This window comes from Aptenodytes patagonicus, chromosome 4, assembly GCF_965638725.1.
Source record: "Aptenodytes patagonicus chromosome 4, bAptPat1.pri.cur, whole genome shotgun sequence".
NCBI classification, from domain to species: domain Eukaryota; kingdom Metazoa; phylum Chordata; class Aves; order Sphenisciformes; family Spheniscidae; genus Aptenodytes; species Aptenodytes patagonicus.
Genome location: NC_134952.1, coordinates 13,926,528 through 13,948,984, shown reverse-complemented (window position 1 = coordinate 13,948,984; position 22,457 = coordinate 13,926,528). Strand labels below are relative to the sequence as shown.

General features: G+C 39.9%; 1 protein-coding gene across 4 annotated transcripts in view; it reads left to right on the top strand.

Moving 5' to 3' along the window:
• EVC (EvC ciliary complex subunit 1) overlaps positions 1 to 22,457 on the top strand; it is a 55,991-nt gene that overhangs the window by 20,775 nt on the left and 12,759 nt on the right. For all 4 annotated transcript variants that reach the window (XM_076335929.1, XM_076335928.1, XM_076335927.1 and 1 more), the window contains 4 exons: positions 2,314 to 2,412; positions 13,667 to 13,879; positions 20,317 to 20,426; positions 21,744 to 21,954. In XM_076335929.1, coding sequence (XP_076192044.1) covers positions 2,314 to 2,412; positions 13,667 to 13,879; positions 20,317 to 20,426; positions 21,744 to 21,954 — 633 coding nt within the window. The remainder of the gene's footprint in view (positions 1 to 2,313; positions 2,413 to 13,666; positions 13,880 to 20,316; positions 20,427 to 21,743; positions 21,955 to 22,457) is intronic.

The following is a 22,457-nucleotide window of genomic DNA, read 5'->3' as shown; positions in this document are numbered from 1 at the left end:
GGCCAGTGTAATGTTTTCTTGGCCATATTTTCTATAGAGCTCTATTGTTATTGTTCAGAATGTGTATATGAAATCAGAGTTCTCAGCTGTAAATGCTGAGAGCTGCAAAACTCCTATAACTGCTGAGAACTACAGACCCAAGTTATTAAGAAATAAAAAAATCAATCCTCAATTTTCATGAAAAGAAATAATTTTAGGTTAAAATGGTTACATCCAGCAGCATTAAACTTTTGGTGAAATCTAATAACTTCAATAAATTACTGTATGAGAAGACCCAGATTCCAGCTGTAGCAAACTCAAAATTTATTGATCTCAACACTGCAATTTTGTACTTCAGGGCCAAGTTCTTTAATTATATTGTATGAATTGGATAATGCAGTTACTGTTCTTGTATGCAACACCTGTCTGGCAACACCTCACTTCAAAACATAAGGTTTCAGGCACTTTAAAACAGTAGAGCACATTTTACTTCTTTGGTGTTTCATAACTTGACACAAATAATTCTTTCACACATTTTTGTAGCCATTGAGCACTTGTGCATGTGTTTTCCTTATACACATCATTCAAAACTCTTGGACACATCCCAACTTTGTTAAACAAAGCTTAGAAATTTTGTATTAAGACCTCACCCCCACAAAATTAGAGCCACACAGCTTTGTGCAAGAGATGCTCTATTCTGTACACCTTAGAAAACTAACAAATATGCTTAGTTGAACTGTAGACTAACAATCTGCTTATGACAGACTGAGCAGGAATGGGCAACTTGCACTTCATGCTGCAGGACAGAACACAACTGAGTCACAATATTATGAAATGCCTGTGTGCAAATAATAAAACTAGTCAGAAATTTAAGCATTTCTGCTGCCACAGTGGAGGGAGTCCTTTGTCCCAGAACAGATGGGGTCTTGAGTCCAGAGACTCTTTGAAGAATAAGAAAAAAAAAAAAATATCTGCAGCTCCCATGATTTGGCTTATATAGTCCAGTAATTATTTTGTGCAAACAATCCCCTCAGCATTGAGGAGCTGTTTTAAACCTGTTTCATGGTTTCACAGCTCACCATGAGCCCAGAGTGGTACCCATCAAATGCACTTTTCTCCTCTGCCTTCCCCCCTCCACCTCATCAAAGGCCTTGCACCACCATGGTAGCAGCCTCAGCAGTAACTGACCTGCTGAATTTTAAGTGGTTGCCAATTAAGAAGGTGGATTTTGCAATTAACTTTCTTACATTAGTTTCTTCGGAACACAAGTTGGATGGTAATGATTTAGTTGCTGTAGCTCTGATTTTTTTTTTTAATGACAGAATGACCTAGATAGTAAAGGTTAGTCCCTGTATCATTATGTCTCCTTCATCTCTGTTTCCACTGGAAAAGGAGCATTTTCATTGTGTTTTTTACTGGCAGAGAATACAGGAATGATCAAGTGAAGCACACAAGCCAAAAAGTGGCAGTTACAGTAACCCAGTCTTGCTCAGCCTTACTCCCGGTGGACATACAAGTTACAGTAATTAACTTGTCAAATTCTGTGGTAAACTACGATTTCATGATGTGTGAATTTTAAAGTCTACCTCAACAAGAATGACCTGTACATGAAGAGTTTATGAACACTTTTGTGCTCTTGAGAAGAGCCCTATTGACATACCTAACGAAGAAAGCCATATTTACCACGGGAATGTAAGAGGACACTTGGCAGTTTAAATCAAAATATGGAATATTTGTGTGTAAGACCACTCATTAGTCTATAGAATGAGATGTTCTTTGTGAAATTCAGTCCTCCATTACAGCACGTGGGCCTGCCAACACATCACAGTCCTGGCTTGAAGAAAAAAATTGCATCCCTCTTAAATCTGTGACCAAGGACCAAATCAGGACCAAGTCATAGATCAGCCTTTTAGGCTGAGTGCCATCTGACAGTACCATGGGACATGGCGACCAACCCCAGTGCAAAAGCCCTATACAGTGTGATACAGCTGTAACTAAGGTGTCTGGTGGCTGTTCTGCACCTCATAGTAGTGGCTATGATGAAGTGATATTCATACACAGGAAAGCAGGTTGCAAATCAGATCATTTCACATGTTTTCCAGTATTAGGTACATATTATTTAACCCCAGATTGCTGAGGCTATGGAGTTTCATGCTCAAGACTGGATATTAAGGTTGTAAGGCAAGTTTCATTTCCCTCTGAGTCATGGTTCCAGATAAACACTTACTATTGCGATGGTACATGGGAAGAGGATCAGGGAAGGGAAGGAGAGGATCACAAGAAGCTATCAAAACCTTTTCAGCTATTTAAATATACCTGTTGTGTTTCTTTTAGGCTTACCATGAGCTGTTAGAGAAGCATCGGCAAGCACAGTGGGAACTGGAGGAGGAGGATGACTGTGAGAGCACAGAGGCTGTTGCAGATCTCTACAAGGTGCCCCCTCTAGTGATACGTGTCATTTGCTAAAATAATACTGAAGATCCTCTAACCCCACTACACAATGTCAGGCCTTGGGGAGGACTGGGGAATTACAGGAGAGATCATGGCAGCGCCAGGAAGCTAGGTGGGCAAACCAGGAGATGGAGACAAGACAGTCTTCCACATTAGCTTGCCTTTTCCATTATCTTCCAAACACACTATGTTTCCTAACCTCATATCAGTCAGAAAATGCCTACGTGGTCTGCCAAAATGTGCTGCCTGGGTGGCTGACAAGGCTGCAACAACGTTGAGGGCATACAACATCTGGCATTACTACCAGGAGAGAGACTTCATTTATGTAGCATAATTATCTCCTCTGCACCATGGTAGGATGATACTATTCTTAGTTAACTTCACTACATCTCTAAAAATAGTTTTCTCATCTCTTTTCCTCTCAGAGGAGTTGTTTTGACACTAGTTAGTTCCCTGAAATAAGTTCAGATCTTTGGTGTAAGTAATATTTTTACACTTCTTTATGTTACTGATTTGGAAGATGTGTAGATGCTTCATGCTTTTGCGTCATCTTTAATTATTTTCTGTCTGCACCTAAAAAATAAGATAACATGATCTATCTGATGAAGCCCAAAACTGTAGCCAGCAGTGACCTTTAATTAGGCTGGAACTAATCACTTTCAGCTCAACAGGATCCTTGTCATGATTAATTATGACCAGATCAGGGTGTTATGGAAACTTGTAGTCCCTATCACATTAGGATAAGATACCCACACAATCTTAATTAGCACTAGTCCACATGCACTTTTTCAAATTCAATTGGTAAAAAAAAATAAAGCCACTGTATTTAGAACAAATAGTTTTGCCATGCTTTTATGTAATAGTGCAAGCAACCGGATATTTGAGAAAAACTACTGCTTTGGAGAAAGGAAAAGTTTGCTTGGAGGACTATGCCAGTGAATCAGAGTAGATTAATTGTACAAAGCTATTTAATTTAAGAAGAGTCATCATGTCTGCTGATATTGCTGTGCACAGTCCATTCTCCAGAGTTACTTCTCCACCCCTTCCTCAATTCATATGAAGTCTCTGGACACCAAACAATTGTTTTTACCCTGCACAGTTCCACCTTATTTGTGAAATTATATTGCTTTGCTTTATTGTGTACTCTGCTTTAGTGACACTAAGATCAGACTGAAAATCCTATTTCTTTCAGCACTGTTAGCTAAGTTTTCTTTTCCATTAAAGAAAAATTGGTTTGGGTGAATTAAGTGTTTCTAGAATTGCCAAGTTGCCAGGAGAGCTGCACAAACTTGAACTCTGCCAATTCACCCAGCTCTAAGCCATTATATTCCATATTACAGCTGCTCTCTTATTCCTAGACCCAAACAAACACTGCCAGACATGAAAAACTGCAAGTGCTGTGATCCAACTGGCATCTATTGAATGAGGGTCCACAAATCTTAATTTCCACTTTTTTTTCCTATAATAAAACATTTTTATTGTGACATTTAACATAGTGACCAACTGCACTTTCTCCCCTTAACCCTAAATACAGATACTACAGACTGTTTTAGGAGAGCAGACTGCTTCTGAATATACCTTGTAAGCAGCATAAGCTAGAAAGAAGAGAAAATACAAACGAGCATAGCCCCACTGTAGGTAAATGGAACTGTTCTGACTTCTACAGCTGAGGGAAGTGCAGTGGTTACACATGTTGTCCATTACCTGGGGCATAAAAGCGAAAGTAGATTTGCATTAAGGGAAGGAGTTGCATCTTGCAACCACAATGCCTTTGCTTCTCTCTGTGCTTCACCACACTTTCAGAGCACAAGTGCACCTTGGACAAGCAGAAGCCTTTCCCTGGGCAGCAGGGCTTTGCCCCTTCGCTTAGTTTCTACGGGTTTCTGCTAGGGAGAAGCTACTGCTACCAGTGGGGAAGACAAGATACCCATGGGAAGGCGATAGGGATTTGAGATACTCCACAGTGCAGTGGTGTGACTGCAGCTCAGGTAGACCTAAGCAAGCAAACATTAGACTAACCAGCTGGGTACCAGCAACCCTCACATGACAATAGTCAGCACTGTGCTACAAGACTTATGTCCCAGTCAGGTTTGAACAAGCTAGTTTGTAGAACCAGCTAGTTTGGGCACATCTGCAAACACTGCAGAGCTCTGTGTTGTCATTCCAGAAGGTCTGTACTTGCTGAAGCTTAACTGATAGTCATTTGCCTTGCACTCATTTGGACGGTTTGGACTCTGCTGTTTCTGTTCTACCATGAGCAAGGAAAAGGTTAAATTAAAGATTTGGTTAAATATTCTATTGTTCACTTAATCGCCATATTTCCATAACTGCAAGCATGTGTTACGAAGTAATTAGAAGGCAAGAAAAGAAGTTCACCAGTAGAGGGTTCTGTTCTGTTGCTTTTTTATCATTCCAGTAGAAACGGAAGCCTAGCAATATTACCAAAAAACTGAGTGAAACTTTCTGAAGTCACCCTGGCATGCTCTGCAGATATTTAGAGGAATATTCCTCAGCCTGTGGTCCACAAGACATCCAAAGATAGACCGCAAGACAATTTAAAAAAGATGCATTCATACATTTGTAAACAGTCAGAGTGGAGAGAACTAGAAGTAATTAAATATTTAAAAGTTCAGCCCAGTTTTTATTTTGTTGCAAATGAAAATTAGCCATGCAAAACTGCACAAAGTAGTTATGCTTTCCCACACACAGAAGTTAAATAGCTGTTGGATTTAAGGGAAATAAAACTGAGATGTCTTACTAGAAGCTAATTACCTAAATCCAAGAGGAGGCAAAGTGTTATCTAAATCACAATTTCTCCATAACAAGGTTTAGCAATAGCATCCTATATGCCCTCTCTACCAAGTAGCTCATATTCTCTACTGGCCCAGGATTAAAGAAATATCACATATTTCTTCTGGGCTGAACAATCTAATATTGTCCAGTACTCACAGGATTTAGGGTTCCCGACAAGTTCCTGCTTGTGTACCCATTGCCATCTTGACTTTGGTTGGAATCCCCTAGAACTGGAATAAATCACACCACACTTTTCAGATTAAGGGCAGCAGAACCCAAACCATGGTGAGGTTTTTCTTCTAAATCCAAGCCCTCCATTTTCTTAAGTTGCTTTCATGGTCCTTGGGGCATCATCAACATTGCAATTTATCAGATAAACACCAATATCCTAGTAAAGAACAGCCATGTTGGTTCAGACAAATGACCACTTGGAGTAATATCCAATAAGTTCGTGTACTGTAAGAGCACCAGTGCTAGAGAGGTGCATAATACCCAGTTAGATAGAGTTAGGTCCTGTTCTCGGGCATACCTTCAGCTAAGAGCAGTTACTAGCAGCTTTCAAAGCAACTTAGAGCATACAGGTGCCTCCATCCTATATCAACTTTCTAAACCATCCACCCCCATTTAAGTAGTGTATCAAAACTTGCACTGTAGGTGACAAACCAGAATAATTCCTCAAGAAAGACAGCCAGCATAAAGTTCCCAAGGGTTGCACTCTGACAAATTCACTTGACCAAGTGCAGAAGCCCAAGTGCCCAGCCATCTCCCTAAGCTCATGGTCCTTAGCTGCTGTATTTGAAGGCCATTACACCTTTTTTTTCAAGGTAAAGGTACCTGGCAAGGTCTTGTATGTGATAAAGGCTTATACATGATAAAAAGTTTAGGCCCTCCGTTCCTCCTTCAGTTGTGCACTAGAATGACTTGACTTATTTCAACAGTTACCGTGGTTTGTCCTAGTATAAGCAAGCAGGGAAGCAAGCCTGACAGACTTAGTTTCATGAATAAGTAGAAAGATAACCTCAATGCAAGAGGTGATAGTAAAATATAAAGAAAAGGTCACCATGTGACCAAATAGGGAACCAGTGAATATCCTGGGGACAGACAAAAAGATGTCACTTACCTGTAAGTGCCACTCACTTGTGGGAGAAGATCCTTACCTTGTTCTCACAATGTTCTTCTAAGCCCTTCTCAAATTTCTATGCCTTTTTATTTTTTCATTTTTTCCCCTTTTAAACGGTTGGTGAGTTCACCAAGATAGATTTATATAACCCTCTAGCACTACTGTAGCCTGTAGTGCTACAGTACATCAAAGAATTATCTAAATTGGTGAATAAATACATAAAAATGCAATGATCTGGAAGCTGACTGTTTTTGCATAGAATAATTGAGTAGGTTTGTTTTGTGTACACATGAATAAATCAATTAAAATGATTTCACCAAGGTCAATGGAATCTCTTGATACCTGAAGTGAATGAATGAGTTATATTTGGAGGGTAGGGTAGGACTTTTCAACCATACTAGTGGATTAAAATAGTGCGCTGTAGGTGAATAGTCTGTGTCTAGACACAGGCGCCGTAACTAATTTTTGAAGTGCAAGTTGAGGAATGGGGGCAAGTGATTTTGATTATCACAGTATATCATAACTGAAGGAGGAATTGTGTCAGAGGTAATTGAATGGCTCAGCCTAATATTTTCATAAACACAGTCTGCAGAGTTATCCCATACACAAGGGATATTGTGCTGCAGTAACAGTTTTGTTTAGGCTTGGATAGCTTTTCAATTGCAAAGCTTTTACCATAATTTTCTTTTACATGGCAGCAAAAGCACCCCCCCAATATATACTGTTCTGTTTCTCGTGAACTCTTGAAAAGATTAATGGCTAGCTCCTTGCAAGTCTGTCTCAAGTTTAGCATATCTGATGTTCACCAACCTTTAATCTTTGCTTTCTCCCTTTTTTTTGTGAACTACCTACTCATTTCAGTAGGGAAAGGAGAAGTGAAAAGAGATTGGTGGTTAACAGTTCATGATTAAGAAAACAGACATGCAGATTGCACAAAGGAAATCAATTAACAGCTAGGAATTACATAGTCCATGGTAAGATAATTATTTTTCCTCAGCCTTAACATCAAAACCATAAAAACGCACAATTTACTGTCATTTATAATTCCCCTTTGCTGATAGCAGTTCACCAGAATGTTATTTCATTTGACTTGACAGAATATAGAAGTGCACAGGAGTTTAGACTAAAAGCTATTAAGTAATGAGTATTATCAACAGGCAAGGCAATAAACGTTTTATGAATGGGTAAACATGAATGTGAGGTTGAAGCAAAGTATTTGATTTTTTCCTTTGTTAATAAAAAGGGAAAACTTATTTTTGTCAAAACAAAAAGTACAGATTCTCAGAGACTTACTCTTCCATTACTTTCCTTATGTAATTTCATTAAAATGAGATGCAGTTAGGGATGCTTTTCATAGAGTGGACTGCATTTTTGGCTACCAAGAGCTAGCTTCTTTTCAAGGTGAATCGCTCATAGCTTGTCTCACATGCAAAACCATATCAAGAGACCTCCACCTCAAATGCTCACTTTTGAAAATTTTGCCCTGTGACTTACCCCCAAAAGGCTGAAAGACAGCATGATCTAATAGGTTAAGTTTGTGAACTCTTACCGTGCGAGCTCAGTCTAGTTCTGGGTTTGGGCACTGATTAAATTTGATCTGGTCATTTCAGTCAAAGCTGATACAAGATGCCTGATATGGATAGCCTTCATTCTGAAGTTTGCTTCTGCCTTATTGCATTAAAAAATGTATTTTACCTCTATATGGATTCACAATTTGTTAATAGTTAGATCTAGTAAAGGACATAACCTTATCTACAAAGGCACATTTCTAAAAAGGGAGTAGAGAAAGAGAAGATTGAAACTGCGTCCTGAATAAATCAAGGACCAGTGAGGGGGCAAGACTGGAATTTCAATGAACCTTCATTTTAAATGCATGGAAATCAAACTTTTTTTTTTTAATTAGCTTGTGCTAAGGATGACCTCAATGTCATTGTGTTTTATTGGTGTTAGGATGCTTAAAAGCAGGCTACTGTTCTCATTTTCCAATTAGCATTCCAGAATTCTACACATGGAAGAGAGGAAGAAGTACACACAATCCGCTTTTCCCCATTTAGCATGAGTGTATAATGTGAAGTATCTTCTAGTGGCCAGTGGTGTCCAAGAACATTTGGAGTATTAATGGGATGCGTGATCTGAGTATTGAACCTTTGTGCTTAATAAGATACAATTAAGGGTTGGGAGATGAATCTCTTACTTCCTAAACAAGTGTCCTAGCCATTGAGCTTCTGGAGATACATGCAAGAGCGTTCTACAGCTTTGACCAGAAATAACTAATTATTTTAATGAAATGCTGTTGTATCACAAGTTAACAAATAGCTATCAAAAGTTAACCAATAGCTGTGCAGTTGCCTCTTGGAGATAATATATACTAGTCAGTGGCTGGCATGTAAAATACAGTACAACCAGCCTTTCTAAATACATTTTCCTGCTTCACAATTTCGTTATTCACTTTATTCTCATCTGCATGTAGCAACCTTTTAATCATTTGGGTTTGAGGGGGAGCATTAATATTGTTCTTTGGTTTTGTAGTGAAATCTGTTAAGCTGTGTGTTTCCCCTGGTTTTTGACAAAATTACGTATTTATTGCCTTGTTTGAAATTCAGATGCACTCAGCATTTTAATCTGAGCCCATTTTATTTCTGCATATACCCCGTGGTATTTCTTAATGCTTGTTGAATTTCTCTGGAGATTTTTTGAAAAGCTTTGAGATTGACTGCCAGGTACTACAAACAGGTTCATTCAACACTGCAATCAGCTATTCTATTAATGGAATCAATTTGAATAAATTTCATTAAGTAAAAGTTCTAAAAACAAGAGATGGCATATCAGGAAGCTTGTAAGAACCATTTTGTAGGGGTTTTAGTCCGAAAATAAGATCCTGGAAGCAGTAGGATTTCTTAATGGTTTTCTTTTTTTCCTGTAGAAAATAAGCTTTATAATAGGTAGTGCGCCATCCCTGTTCACAGACAGACTTCATTGCTGTTTCAGATCAAGTACATTCCTTAGAGTGCAAATAGTTTTGAACTGTTTTGTTAGCTTGAGTCGCTTTGGTAGAATTCAGTCACATCTGCAATCTTTCCTAAATGTAGACTTACCATTTCCCCTACCAAATTTTAAAAAGCCATTCCACTGCGTTTTTTCAAGTGCTGCATTAAACAGTGTGGCCATCGTATTGTATCTGTGGTATGTCCTCTGGGTAGAGCATGCTGTCACGTTAGGGTCTGGGTTGCAAGGACTGCCTGGGGTCTAATGGTGGTATGATTATGTGTTCAGATTAAAGAAGCTAGCGGCCAGTGGTTGCCTGAACACTGAAGACAAGTTTGTATTTTGATAGTCATCACTGACGGTGGTTTATTTTGTGATCCTGGACCACAGATGAGACCAGTAAGTGCACGATTTGTGTCCTGCACAGAAAAGAATTTCTAACAGAACTTAAAGGGAAAGCGTTCAGTCCTGTTAAAAATCACCGTCCCAGGGACGTACAGCACCTGACCAGGCTTCCTGTTGCTTTGCGTGCCAGTTTGCAACATATGTGAGATGTAAAGAACATACTGCTCAGTCCTGCTTCCCCTCCATGTATTCACCCAGTATTTTCATTTTTAAAGAGACTTGATGTGAAAAACTGCTTCTGGAATTCTAATCCCACTTTCTTGTCCTTTCATACACCAGTTTCAGCAGAGGGCCATGAAGTATTTTGCAAACAAATAATTAAGCACCTTTGATCTAAAGATAACTTGACCCATCACATTAATGAGGTGGTATAGGTAAGTAATTTTGTGGGAATAGGACTTAGTCACATTTTTCCAGGGTAACTATGTACCCACTCTGATAGTGCCAAAGGTAAGTATACAATATAATTTGAAGCTGCAGGGAGTGTGAGCAGAACTCTATTCACTTGGTCTTTAAACAAAATGGCATGAAGGCAAGTAACAAAATACCTTCTTTATGTTCTGTGCAATAGATTTCCTAGTAAATAATAATACGGAGCTGTCAGCATGCCAGGGAAACGCTACCAGCTCTGCAGCAAAATGTGTTGCAAAGTGATTTAGCTGCCATAGGTGGAACTCTGTTTAAGAATAGAGTTCCTTAACACCCTGCCTGAGATCTTTTGAGATTGCAATAGAAATGCCACAGAATCCTCTAGACTGCTTCTGAACTATTTCAGACCCAAGAGAAACTCTTATATCCCCGAACACCCAGTAAAGGCAGGAGAATTAACTTGTCCTGAAGGGCTAGTAAAGCTCAGAGGAGAGATGGTTTACAGAGATAGAGTGATCGTTCTTTAAGTGTTGTATGGGATACGGAGCTTAGAAATATAGGATCTTTAAGCTTACCTTAAGTCCCAGAATTTGGAGACTTGAATTTTAAAATAAGTAGCAGGAGAAGAGAGAATTCAAACAAACCATTTTGCATTAGTGTTGGCAACATAAGCCAGGCCCACAACTACACACACAATTAAGATGGTGTAAATCCTGCCTCTTGTTGTAACAGGAACTGGTAACTCTAATAATTAAGGAGTAGGGGAGATCCATCCTTCAGCATAGGATGCACCTGTGTAACAAATGTTACCCCAATGATACTGTCATGTTCAGATTGTGAGCAATCACTAGAAATGGGAGAAGTGTTACCAGAAATAAGGTATCCAATTGTTGGGTCTTTGACTACTAATTCTTACACCCAGTACCCAGTTTCAGAAACCTGTAGCCCAATTTATAAGAATTCAGAACACTTTGAGATTAAACAAAGCCAGTGGGCACTGGATTCTGAAAATCCTGCATGCTTTAAACAGGTAAGAGTGGAAAAAATCAAGACAGCTCATCTCGAAGGTGTAGTGCACACTTTTGATAGTGTTGTGCCTCAATTTTATCCATAAGAAGAGGTTACTGCAGGGAGCTCTTAAGATAAGCTATTTATTGTTTGTGAAACAGCTCATTAATCCGGTGATTAGCATCCTAGAGGGATCCCAGGAGGAAAATAATAATTTAGTATTCAGTGCACAGTTTGGATATTTTACAATAAATGAGAAATGCAAAATAAAGATTCATGCATACCCATGAATCTATCCATTCAATGGGTATTGATAAACCTAAACACAGAACAGATAAAGGTCCTGTGGAAACAGTACATGAACCCAAAAATTATCATTATGGGGGCACAGAACTAGATTTCACATGCAGCCTAAGATCCGGTCATTCTTTATTTCTGAGTTCTTGACTTGGCAATTTAACGTCCTCTTTTGGGTTTGTTTTTGTCTTATTTTCTTTTTTATGATACCACATCTAGCAGTTGGAATGGGTTCTTACAGAATAGTACATTATACCAGTGTGTCTCCCAGAAAAAGACAAGTCCACTAGAACTTTGCATGTCTATGAGCTGCAGACAAATGGTTTTGACATTAAGATAAATATCTCTGTGTTTCTATTGAGAGGTTCTAGCTTTTGATCACTTAAGAGATTGTAATTAAACCTATATTTAAAAGAAGGCAACAGCTAAAAGACTTGACTTATTTTTGCAACAGGAATGCTGAAAAGAGTTTTAAAAATATTAGCTGTATTTTAAGGAAAAGAAAGAAATGTAAGTATTTTCAAGAGGGAAAACTTGTGGGAGGGAAACACTGATTTACAATAAAAGCAAAACCAAGTAGGCAGTAAAGCTTTTTGGACTGGTAAGATCCAAACTGTGGAACTCACACAAAAATAGCTCTTCAAACTGCTGGAGTACTACAGTGTCCATGTGACCTTTCCCATGTGTCTTTGTTTTCTCTCTTCTGCTGGGGAAAGATATGTGCCCTCACACCTTCTCCTCGGGGATTATCTCAAATTGTTGCAAGTTTGCAAACACAGCTTGTATCATCACTGTGTATTTGACAGCGAAATTACGCATTTTGAACAGACTTTTTAGTTTGGATGCCATCTGACTAAATTACCCAAACTCTTCTTGCGAGTGAAACAGCCTCAGCAATTGAAAACCACTCATATGGGACTAGTTTTAATAAAACCACCAGAAGGTGTTTGTTTTCCTAGGCTTGAACCTGTTCTGCATCAGAAGGAATTTCAATAATTCTGTCTTTCCAGAAGGCATTAAAGAGTGTCATATTTCAGAGCACCAACTATTAACATGACTAGTGTCAATTTTGTCTAGCTAAATGCCACACTGTCTCTTTTAACTCTTCCTTCTTTCTTGCCTTCATTCATTTCATTCATTCTGAACATTCTGAACATTCATTCTGAACATTCATTCATTCATTCTGGACATGAGCCAGCAGTGTGCCCAGGCGGCCAAGAAGGCCAATGGCATCCTGGCCTGTATCAGAAATAGTGTGGCCAGCAGGAGGAGGGAAGTGATCGTCCCCCTGTACTCGGCACTGGTGAGGCCGCACCTCGAATACTGTGTTCAGTTTTGGGCCCCTCACTACAAGAAGGACGTTGAGGTGCTGGAGCGTGTCCAGAGAAGGGCAACGAGGCTGGTGAGGGGTCTGGAGAACAAGTCTTCTGAGGAGCGGCTGAGGGAACTGGGACTGTTTAGCCTGGAGAAAAGGAGGCTGAGGGGAGACCTCATCGCTCTCTACAACTCCCTGAAAGGAGGTTGTAGCGAGGTGGGTGTTGGTCTCTTCTCCCAAGTAACAAGCGATAGGACGAGAGGAAATGGCCTCAAGTTGCGCCAGGGGAGGTTTAGATTGGATGTAAGGAAAAATTTCTTTACTGAAAGAGTGGTTAAACATTGGAACAGGCTGCCCAGGGAAGTGGTGGAGTCCCCATCCCTGGAGGTATTTAAAAGACGTGTAGATGAGGCGCTTAGGGACATGGTTTAGTGGGCACGGTGGTGTTGGGTTGACGGTTGGACTCGATGATCTTAGAGGTCTTTTCCAACCTCAATGATTCTATGATTCTATATCAGCACCTTTGAAAATGTGCCTATGAAGTGTTGTGCTACACCGGATTGTTTCCACAGCAGCTTTCAAAATAAGTGTTTTTATAACACATCACCATAGCCAGTAAAACAAGATACTCTTCGTACTGTAGTTGCATGTGGGCAACAGTTAGGATTCAAGGTCTCATGTGCTGATGCCACTATTGTATTTTAAATACCCTTGTGTGCCTTGAACCAAAACATTTAAGTTGTTCCATCTACAAAACCTGGTCTTTTTAACGCAAGCATTAGTGGCATTGGATTTTAGCTCTAGGCATCGGTCACTGGCCCAGTGTCTTCAGTGGGACATGGTTCCCTCACTGGCATCATGGAGACATGCAATGAAACAGGTCCAGAGGGCCGGGGGGTTCACTTTCTCACCTACTTCTCTGTCCCTCTTTGTCCCTCTGCTAGGAGCTGTACTCTAAAGCTTCCCATGCTTTAGCGGAGTTGGTGACGAAGCTGTTTCTTCGGACCCTGCCTGTTGTGACCGGCCTCTCTGTAAGAGAATGTGAGCTTCTGAAAGAGGAATGGCAGGAGAATTTGGTCCCTCAGCTGGAGAAATGGGAGACCCCCCGCCAGAGACGCTGGAAGCTTTTCCAGGAACAGCTATTGCAAGAAAAAAAGGTAAGAAAGGCCCGTATTATGTTCTGGGACCCCAGGGTCTAAAAACAGCGATAGGAGAAAAAAAAAATCAAGATATTTATCTGTGGGGAGTATTTTGTCTATTAATATACAGCCCAGGTCCAGACACAGGATAAGACTCAGGATGGGCAGTTTGACCTGCAGTATGAAGTGAATATATATGCTGTGCATGTAGACTTGCACAGAGGAGTCAGAGAGTAATTACTGAACATCTGTCCACAGTGTTTGACAGCTTTGTCAGCACATAAACATTTTTTGGCAAAGCTGCTGTCTGATGTCCTCAACGCTTGAGCATCTACAGAAACAGTTCAAAGAAACCTTCATCTGGTCTGTTTGGAGAGGGTACGTATGAGTACAGTTTACAGGAAAGGAGGCCTTACAATGATAAATATTTCTTAATCATTTTTATATATTAATACTACAATAATTGGGAACATATGATACACACTTTTATATAAAACTTATTCTTTACTCTGAGAAGGTGAAGAAACACACATCCAGCTTTCCTGGATGCCCCCTGCCCAGCATAGGGGGCATTGACACCAGAGGAGAAAAGCAACAACAGTAAATGCGGAGGCAGCTATCTTCAGCATGAGGCTGGAACTCAATTATACCTTCAATTTATTCATGCAATGCTATGTCTCTATTAACACTGCTTTGAAGACTAACACAGCTTAGTCAAAGAAAGACCTTCTGTATGCAAAGGTGTGCCCCTTCCCAAATGTCAAGTGTGTGCTGCAACATATAGAGTAATTAGAGCTGCTTAAATAAAAGGTTGGCAGAGTTCTTTAACAGTGGCAAAATCATACTTTTCCCTAGCCTCATTCTCCAAAGTGCTTGGACAATTCAGTACATGGTTAATAAGGTACTGATTGAGTCCCTGATTATTACAGACCGCTATAAGGTGTTTAACTTTTCCACCCACTCATATTTAGGGTTCTTTCATAAAACCCTGTGATTCAGGAAACTGTGGGCTTCCTACTAAATCTGGTAGAGTGGTTTGCTGACCAGTGGTTGTAGAACACCCTTGGGAATACAAAAGTAAAAGTATTCGTTGGAAATTCTTAGCCATTTCCTTTTTTTCTTCTCTATTTTTGTTAATCTGGAGTTACACAACATGCACCTCCCTGATCATTTAATATTTACTTTATTGTAACTCACCTGTTATCTCAACTATTTTGAAAAACAATTCTGCTTGCCTCTTCTGTTTCTGTGTCACAGGGATATCTAGCAAACTAAACGAAAATATACTTGGACCGACCACTGATGCCAATGAGTCTGCTCACATGCTTTAAGTTAAGGGCAGGTATTTGTGTTTTCTAGGACTGCTGGCTGGCATTTAGTGTTTGAATTTGGCATACCTATACCTTCAGTGATTAATGAAACAATGTCTGACCTCAACTTTTTTTATTTTGCCCGTTTTTATCAAGGATTAGATTCAATACCTGACTTGGCAAGCTTAAAACTCTAGGTTGCTGTTCATTTTCACATTCACCGAGGGTTCACAAATTGCTTGTCCTTGTATGTGAATGACCTGAGCAGCCTGGACTAGTAGGTGCACTACAAGCATGTCTCATAGTGCATGGAGACCAAAGCACCGTGGTGGTATCTGCTGTCATTAAAAACGACAGTCAGAGAAGGAGGAGGTTCTGGTGCACAACTTATGATTAGTCTCAGAAGTCAGAGTGCATGTTAGGGCACCTCTGCTCTGGTCCTTCCACTGTCCCATTGAACCTTAGCCAGAGGTTCAGGGGCCAGAGAGGATGTTGTTCAAGGGCTAGGAGACTCTCCATTGAGTGGGAGATCTCAAGTCTAAAGTTTTGTTCCAAAAATGCTGTTTATGCATTCCTCTGTTACTATCACTGGGGACAGTACTGAGTGGAGAAACCACTCCCTGGGATTTTTTCTCAAGGGATTAAAAGGATTAGCTCATCTCCAGCACCCAGTTGCTGGATAATAGCTCTTTGGGCAGCACTGTATGATGGATTCATTGTATGTGAATTCAGATGTTCTAGTCATGCCCAAGCATAGCTTATTTAAACTAGAAAGTTGACTTTCCATCACTTTCAGTGTACCATAGCATTCATAATACAAAGCAGATGGCTTCCTAGCTGAAAAAAAAAAGAATAAAGGGTTTGCTTACATCATTAATAGTAACTACTGAGCTATAGAGGAATTAATTTAGCACTGACAGAGCTCTCACATTGGTCTCTGGGTCACCAGTGCTGCAGTTGGGCCTTAATCAATATAAAAATTTCCTGAGCAGCAGACAGAGCTGTCCTAAGAACGAGTGATTCTGTAGGATAAATTACTAGAAGAGACAAGGGTTTCTCTTAGTGGGAAAATGTGTGATTCCTCAAGACGATATTCTTTACAGGAGCTTAAGTAGCTTTTTTAACTTGATGCCTGTGGCTTTTTGGAAGTGGTTTGAACTAAACTGGAAAGAAGTCTGCTATATCTCCAAATAGAGCATGCAGGGAGATAGCTATTCCACCAAAGCTAGGCTGGCAGATTTTCCTGTATAAACAAGTCTGAAAAACATCACACAACTCATTATATTAAGTTCAAATGCATTTCTTGGTCCTTTCCTAGTATAAACGCAGCAGCATGCACATTTAAGCAATAAGCTGACACTTGTGTCCTACAAAAAGGAGCACTTGGTTTCCACCTTAAGAAGAAGAGAGATCAGACGCTTGTGACAGGTGATCATGTCATTTAGGAGATCCCATAGATATTACAGTGCTGAATATGACAGAAGATCCATAAATCAACATTCATATTGTTTATGAACAATAATTAAATGCCTTTTAATTTATCGGGCATTTTCCAGCAGGAATATGTCTTTCATTTGCTTCTTGATAAATGTATTATACTACGAGTTACATAGTCACCTGCTTTACGGACTTGGGGAGCCTAACACCAGAAGGCTTTTCACCAGGGTATTTATGTGTGCTTTTCAAGGTGGCTCAAAAAGACATTTTTCCCATTTACTTGAACTGCTTTTTTTTTTTTTTAGATTATCTTTCCTAGCATTCATACGTATCTGGAATATGATGTCCTTTGGGGGAACAGAATCTCTTTTACAATTGAAAAGAAAAAATCAGTTTCATATTTAACTTTTGCCTTATACACTTGAGGATGTGAGTGAGGCAAATGAGAATAAATGACTAATGAAAATACATTTTGAGCATTTTCCCACATAGCCCCTACCTCATGATTTCTGTAGACAAGCTCTCCTGCCTGGGCAGCGGTTCTGGGGAGCAGACTGCTGCCCCAGGCTGAGGTACTTGCTTGGCATTCAGTGTGCATCACACCCCATCTACAGGCTGTTAGGGAGAAATTGCTTTACTTCGATTTCCTGAGAATCTATGCTAAAAATGTCAAACTGAGAGCTGCAGAAAAAAGAGTGAGCTTACTTGGGTCTAATTTGCTGTTGTATCTGAGGTCTAACTCAAAATATTTTATAGTTTTCATTACCTACCAAAGACATATTCCTCACCTTTGTTGCCAGAGAGTAATACTTAACGTTAGCAGTGCTCCAGAAGGTCTTGTAATGGACTTGTTGCCAGGAAGCAAAACACAGAGAAGCTTACAGAGAAAAAATGGGGTGAGGAGATTTCCGTCCATTCCCACATCATTGCTTGACACCCAGAAAGCTGAACCAGCATCTGCTTACCAGTTTTGACGTGGTGTGCATTTTATTGCTTTCTCTTAATTTTATACACATTTTTTCACAGTGATTGGAATGACTTCTTTTCAAGAAGCCAGACATTCCTTGGAGCTTTACTCCCCCATTTACCGCTTTTGTCACTGGTTTTACTGGTTAAATGCAGGAGCCCGAGCTCTGTTCCAGCCGCTGAGTCTGTGCAGCAGTGTCATTTTCTCCACTCCATACTGACCTGTCTTTGAGCAAAGTAAGGCCATTCCCAAGAACAGGAAAGCTTGGAGCAGCGCCTGGAGATTTGGCCCAATGTTGGAAGGTCAGTGCAGCACAAAGCCTGACCTTTTCACCAGGCTTGATGAAATAGTTGTCTCTGTTTTGCTGGTTTTCAGCAACATGCCAGCAGCCTCAAATTAAGATTCCCAGAGGATCTTTGCTGTTGCATTTGTTCCTGCATGCGTGAGTTCTTCTAGTGTTCTGGAGATGGAAAATACCCAGCCCTTCCAGCCCATCCCAGTGCACCGTTGAAGTGTTGCTTCCAATAAAACACACAATATTCTGTTCTTATTCCCAGCTGATCCTTCCCTTCTTGATCATCTTCCTAACAGCCTTTTTGAGACAAAACACTGGTTTAGTATTTGGTCCAAATCTCAATCTTCCTTATTTATCATCCCATCTTAAATGCGTAATAATCCCCCTCCTTTCCTCTTTGTTCTCTTACTACTTATATGGCTGATATACTTCTACTGTTCAGTTTAATAACTGTGCAGGGGTATTTTCTGCTGTATTCTCAGCTTTCCATTGGTCTCAGGGGGTGAAGAGACCTTTTATAAATTTTGCATACAGCTTACCTTAAATGCACTCGCAATGGAAAAGGTGACTCATTCTTCTCCTTCAAAAGAAAGTCTGTGTCCACCACTACAGAACTAGGTTATTTCATCATAAACAGAAGGAAACAATGACTACAATCCCTGTCGTTGTTATCATTCTGAGTGCCTTTTTGGATAGGATATACTGATAGCAGCACAGGTGTTAAGTTTTAGTTTCTTGGCTGCAATATTATATCATTTATCATTCCAGTTGTAATTCAGAAAACGTCTCCCGTCTTCTGTATCTTGGTGATCTACATCAGATTTGATCCACAAGCTGTTTGAGAGTAAGTGTGCAGACAGGCCCTTCAAGAGCAACTTCTCAGTGAGTAACCAGGTCTCCAGAAATGATGGGAAGCCACGTCTGAGCCACAGCCAGTCTCTCATTGAAAATTAAAATACTTCTAGAAAGTAAAAGGTCATTTTCAGCCCTTCTTTTAACTGCTGAAAGAGACATTAAAATACACAATGTGATGGATCTACTAGACCTATGCAGAGAGGTGTGAAACAGTAGGAAGCCATATCCACAGAGTTGCTAAAGGGAAATACTGATACAGTTATTACTTGAAGCAAGTATTTGCCATCTGTCATGATGATACCTGGAGACCTGATAGACCTTAATTTGGCACTTGGAGCATGCGATCGGAGAAGGCACTGTGCTCGGCTGTGCTCTGTGATTTTAAGAATTGCCTAGACTCAAATCAGTTGAGGTCTGGCTAAACAGGTATGTCTTGCGGCTCTTTCCAAGAGCAGCCTGGTGGGCTCCCCGGCACCGTATAGACTTTCAGGCTGTGCTTCTCATGCTCAGCTGAACTCTTTCCATCTGTCCCCTGTTGTTGACTGCCTGCCCATCCTTCCCAGGCATCCTGCTCAGGAGTATGTGTTTTGGTAAGGTTTTCTTCATGGAGAGGGGTCAGTTATATGTGTTGCTGTGTATACTACAGAGAAGGCACTATCCAAGAAAGAAATACATTTTTATTTTAAAGCCAAAGATGATGTGGTTTCTGATGTTCTGCACTTCCCGTGGGAGTTCATTCTTTTCTCACAGATAAAGCCTCTCTCCTGCACAGATCACTGCTTCCCAAGGAAAAGACTATCAGATGCAGTAGGAAGGCCCAGTATCACTCCTAGTCCCTAACACTAACAATTGTGCAATTACACATCTAATTCTTTGCTACACATATTGATCTAGTGAAACCTTGCTGTCTGCAATAATAGAAAATTTAGTCCCTCATGTTCTGAATGAGGCTAGAACGTGAAGTGAAGCTGTCAGAGAGCCTGAGTATTGTATTTAATTTAGGGCTCTGCATACGTCTGCAGGCAACCTGCATTTATCCAGCTGCCAGTGTAGCCTAAAATATACTCTTCATCTCACAGTAATAGAGTTTGGGCCTTATAACCATTTAATCTTATGGCTTATTACTCATTAAATTCTGGCAATACGCTAAACAAAATCTTAAGTCCATATCTCCACAAGTTTACAGTCTAATGGCAAATCCATCAAAACATTTAAAGATTAAATTCTTTGATCTAAGTATCACCCTGAAGGAGCTGTAAACTTGCAGTCCATAAACCTAATCACGCAATCTCCATTTGTAACTATTAGCACACAAACCGGAAAATCTGTAGGAGACACAGCTCAGGCCTGATCCAAAACAGTGCAAAGCCTCCCTTGCTTTTCAGTGAGCTTTGTTTAAGACTTTGATCATTGATAAAAAAAATATTCCTAAGTAGAATAATTTTAATTCAGCATGAGTTTGTTTCTTGAAAGAGGGGGATGATTGTTTTTAGCAAAATAACATCAAATAAACCCCTGTTTCGTAATGTGGTGACTAGAATGACTGAAATCAGAGTATCTTATGATTGTAATTTTTTTCCCCTGCTTTTAGCTATGGATGAAGGAATATGCTCTGTCTGCTGTGATGCAAAAGCATCTGTCTGAGAAACAAGAGAAGATAATTCAAGGTGTCATAAGCAGACTAGGATGCCTCAGTGATGAGTAAGTTTGGTTTTCTCGGTAAGCAGTGGGGTAAAACTGCACTGCTGCATGCACAGTTAAAAACTTGTGTACATTACGTTGTGGAAAGCAGTGTTGAGGGACTATGAGCATCTTCAGACAGAGAGGCAGTTACTCTAGTTTTTTGTCTGAGTGTCAAAAACAAATTAAAAAACCCAGAGATATCATGACTCCTGGTAAATAGAAAAAATAGTCTTCTGTGATTTGTCAAGTGGTGTGCTTTCTGTGTATCTACTCCTATGTTTATGAGTGATTTCTGACCTTGAACCAGCCTCTCTTTGCACTCTGTATGTCACATTGGAGTTGGATATTGTTCAAGGTAAAATGTTCAGTCCAGCACCATTCAGCTCTACCTTTGCTTTCTGCTACTACAATACCACTGACCGTCGCTTTGCAGGATAATGGCTCCTCTCTTGCATTCTCTGTCTGTATTCACCAGGGAAGCTTTTAGTTTTATCTCATCATTGTACAGCTAAACACCTCTTTGATAAAGATACTTCTCATATCTATCTATCTATCTGCCTCGTTTTGATTAAGATATCAAATGTCTTCATTCACCATGGTGTTCACATTACCAAAGATCAAAGCATTTGAAGACTTGCCTATTTGGAATATTGGTCTTATTGCCATTGCACTCCTTTATTTTGGCTCTACTTTTCAGTTCAACCTTAGATTTTCACATTCTCTGACTTCAATGTTTCCCAAGATTCGGTATCTAGAGAGCTCATGGTGCCTTACACATACGCACAAGTTAGATACAGGCACAAACTATGTCATCCCAAATGTGCACACAGAGTTCACTCACCTGGTCCAGAATCAACTTCAAAATTTGCTCTCCTGTTTAAAATTCACCACAAACTTGCTTCAGCCATGTCTGCTCTGCCAGCTAACACTAAGCCTCCTCAGTGTCTCTTCAGAGTGTGCCTCCTTGTTAATCCAAGATATGCTGTCCTGCATTTTCTTGAAATAACTTTCCTGTAGTTCCGATTACATTCTCTTTTCATCTTATTTCAAGTCTCCTATTAAAAAAACTTCTATTATGTAATTATAGATGATTATTTATCTCTTTTCTTCCTATTTTTATTTTAATTTAACTTCAGTGTGACAGAACTAGAAGTCTGTCACAGCAATTCTCCTTCTTTACACCTGAGCAGCTTTCCAAGGCATGCTTTGTATGAGAAGACGTTACACAGAGTGAACAGTAACTCCTGTCATCTTTGAGCAATGACTTTGCTGAACACAGGGGTGCCAAATCAGCAAGCAGCTCAGCTGATTGATTTTTAATGGTCCTTCTTACAGGTCTGTTAACTATATATTGCAAAAACACCGACTTCTGCTGTGTTCAGTACTCACAAGGTTAACCCTCCGAAGAGTTGGAATGGCAGCCCTGGTCCGCATGAGAATGTCCAGAAAGAAGAGCTTGCTTCAAGAACTGAGAGAGCAACATACCCTGCAGAAGGGATCTTCCCCCTGCCAAGATGAGGACCAGTGGCAGTTACAGAAGGCAGTGGTAGGTACAGTGTCCGGGTGGTTTTTCTTCAGAGGTCTTATATGCTATGATGTGTGGCATTAGAAGTAGCCGTAGAAGATCTCAAAAATGTTCAAGTTCCAAATAGAAAGGAAAATAATTCTCTGTCAAAAATGCACCCACTGCTGGCATAGGAGGTCCCTGAGTGTGCCTGTTTTAGTTTGGGCAGACATTTAAAATTCTCTAATACTTTATCTACTGGCTAGCTATCTGTGATATGTGTTATCACAGCAAGTTTATTTAGCTATTTATTTTATATAAAAATACTAATGAAAGGAGGCATGCCAACATTTATAAAGGACTTCTACACAAGTTACTGCTTCAGGGTAAGATGAACTCCTATTAGTTCTGCTAGGGATCGTAATATGCACTTGAAAAGTTCTTACTTGAGCATCAGAAGAAATTCTTCCCTCCACCAGACCTAGCAAGTTCTTCTTCTGTCATCATTTTTCATTCTTTTTTCTTTCTTCTCTGTCCATGAGATG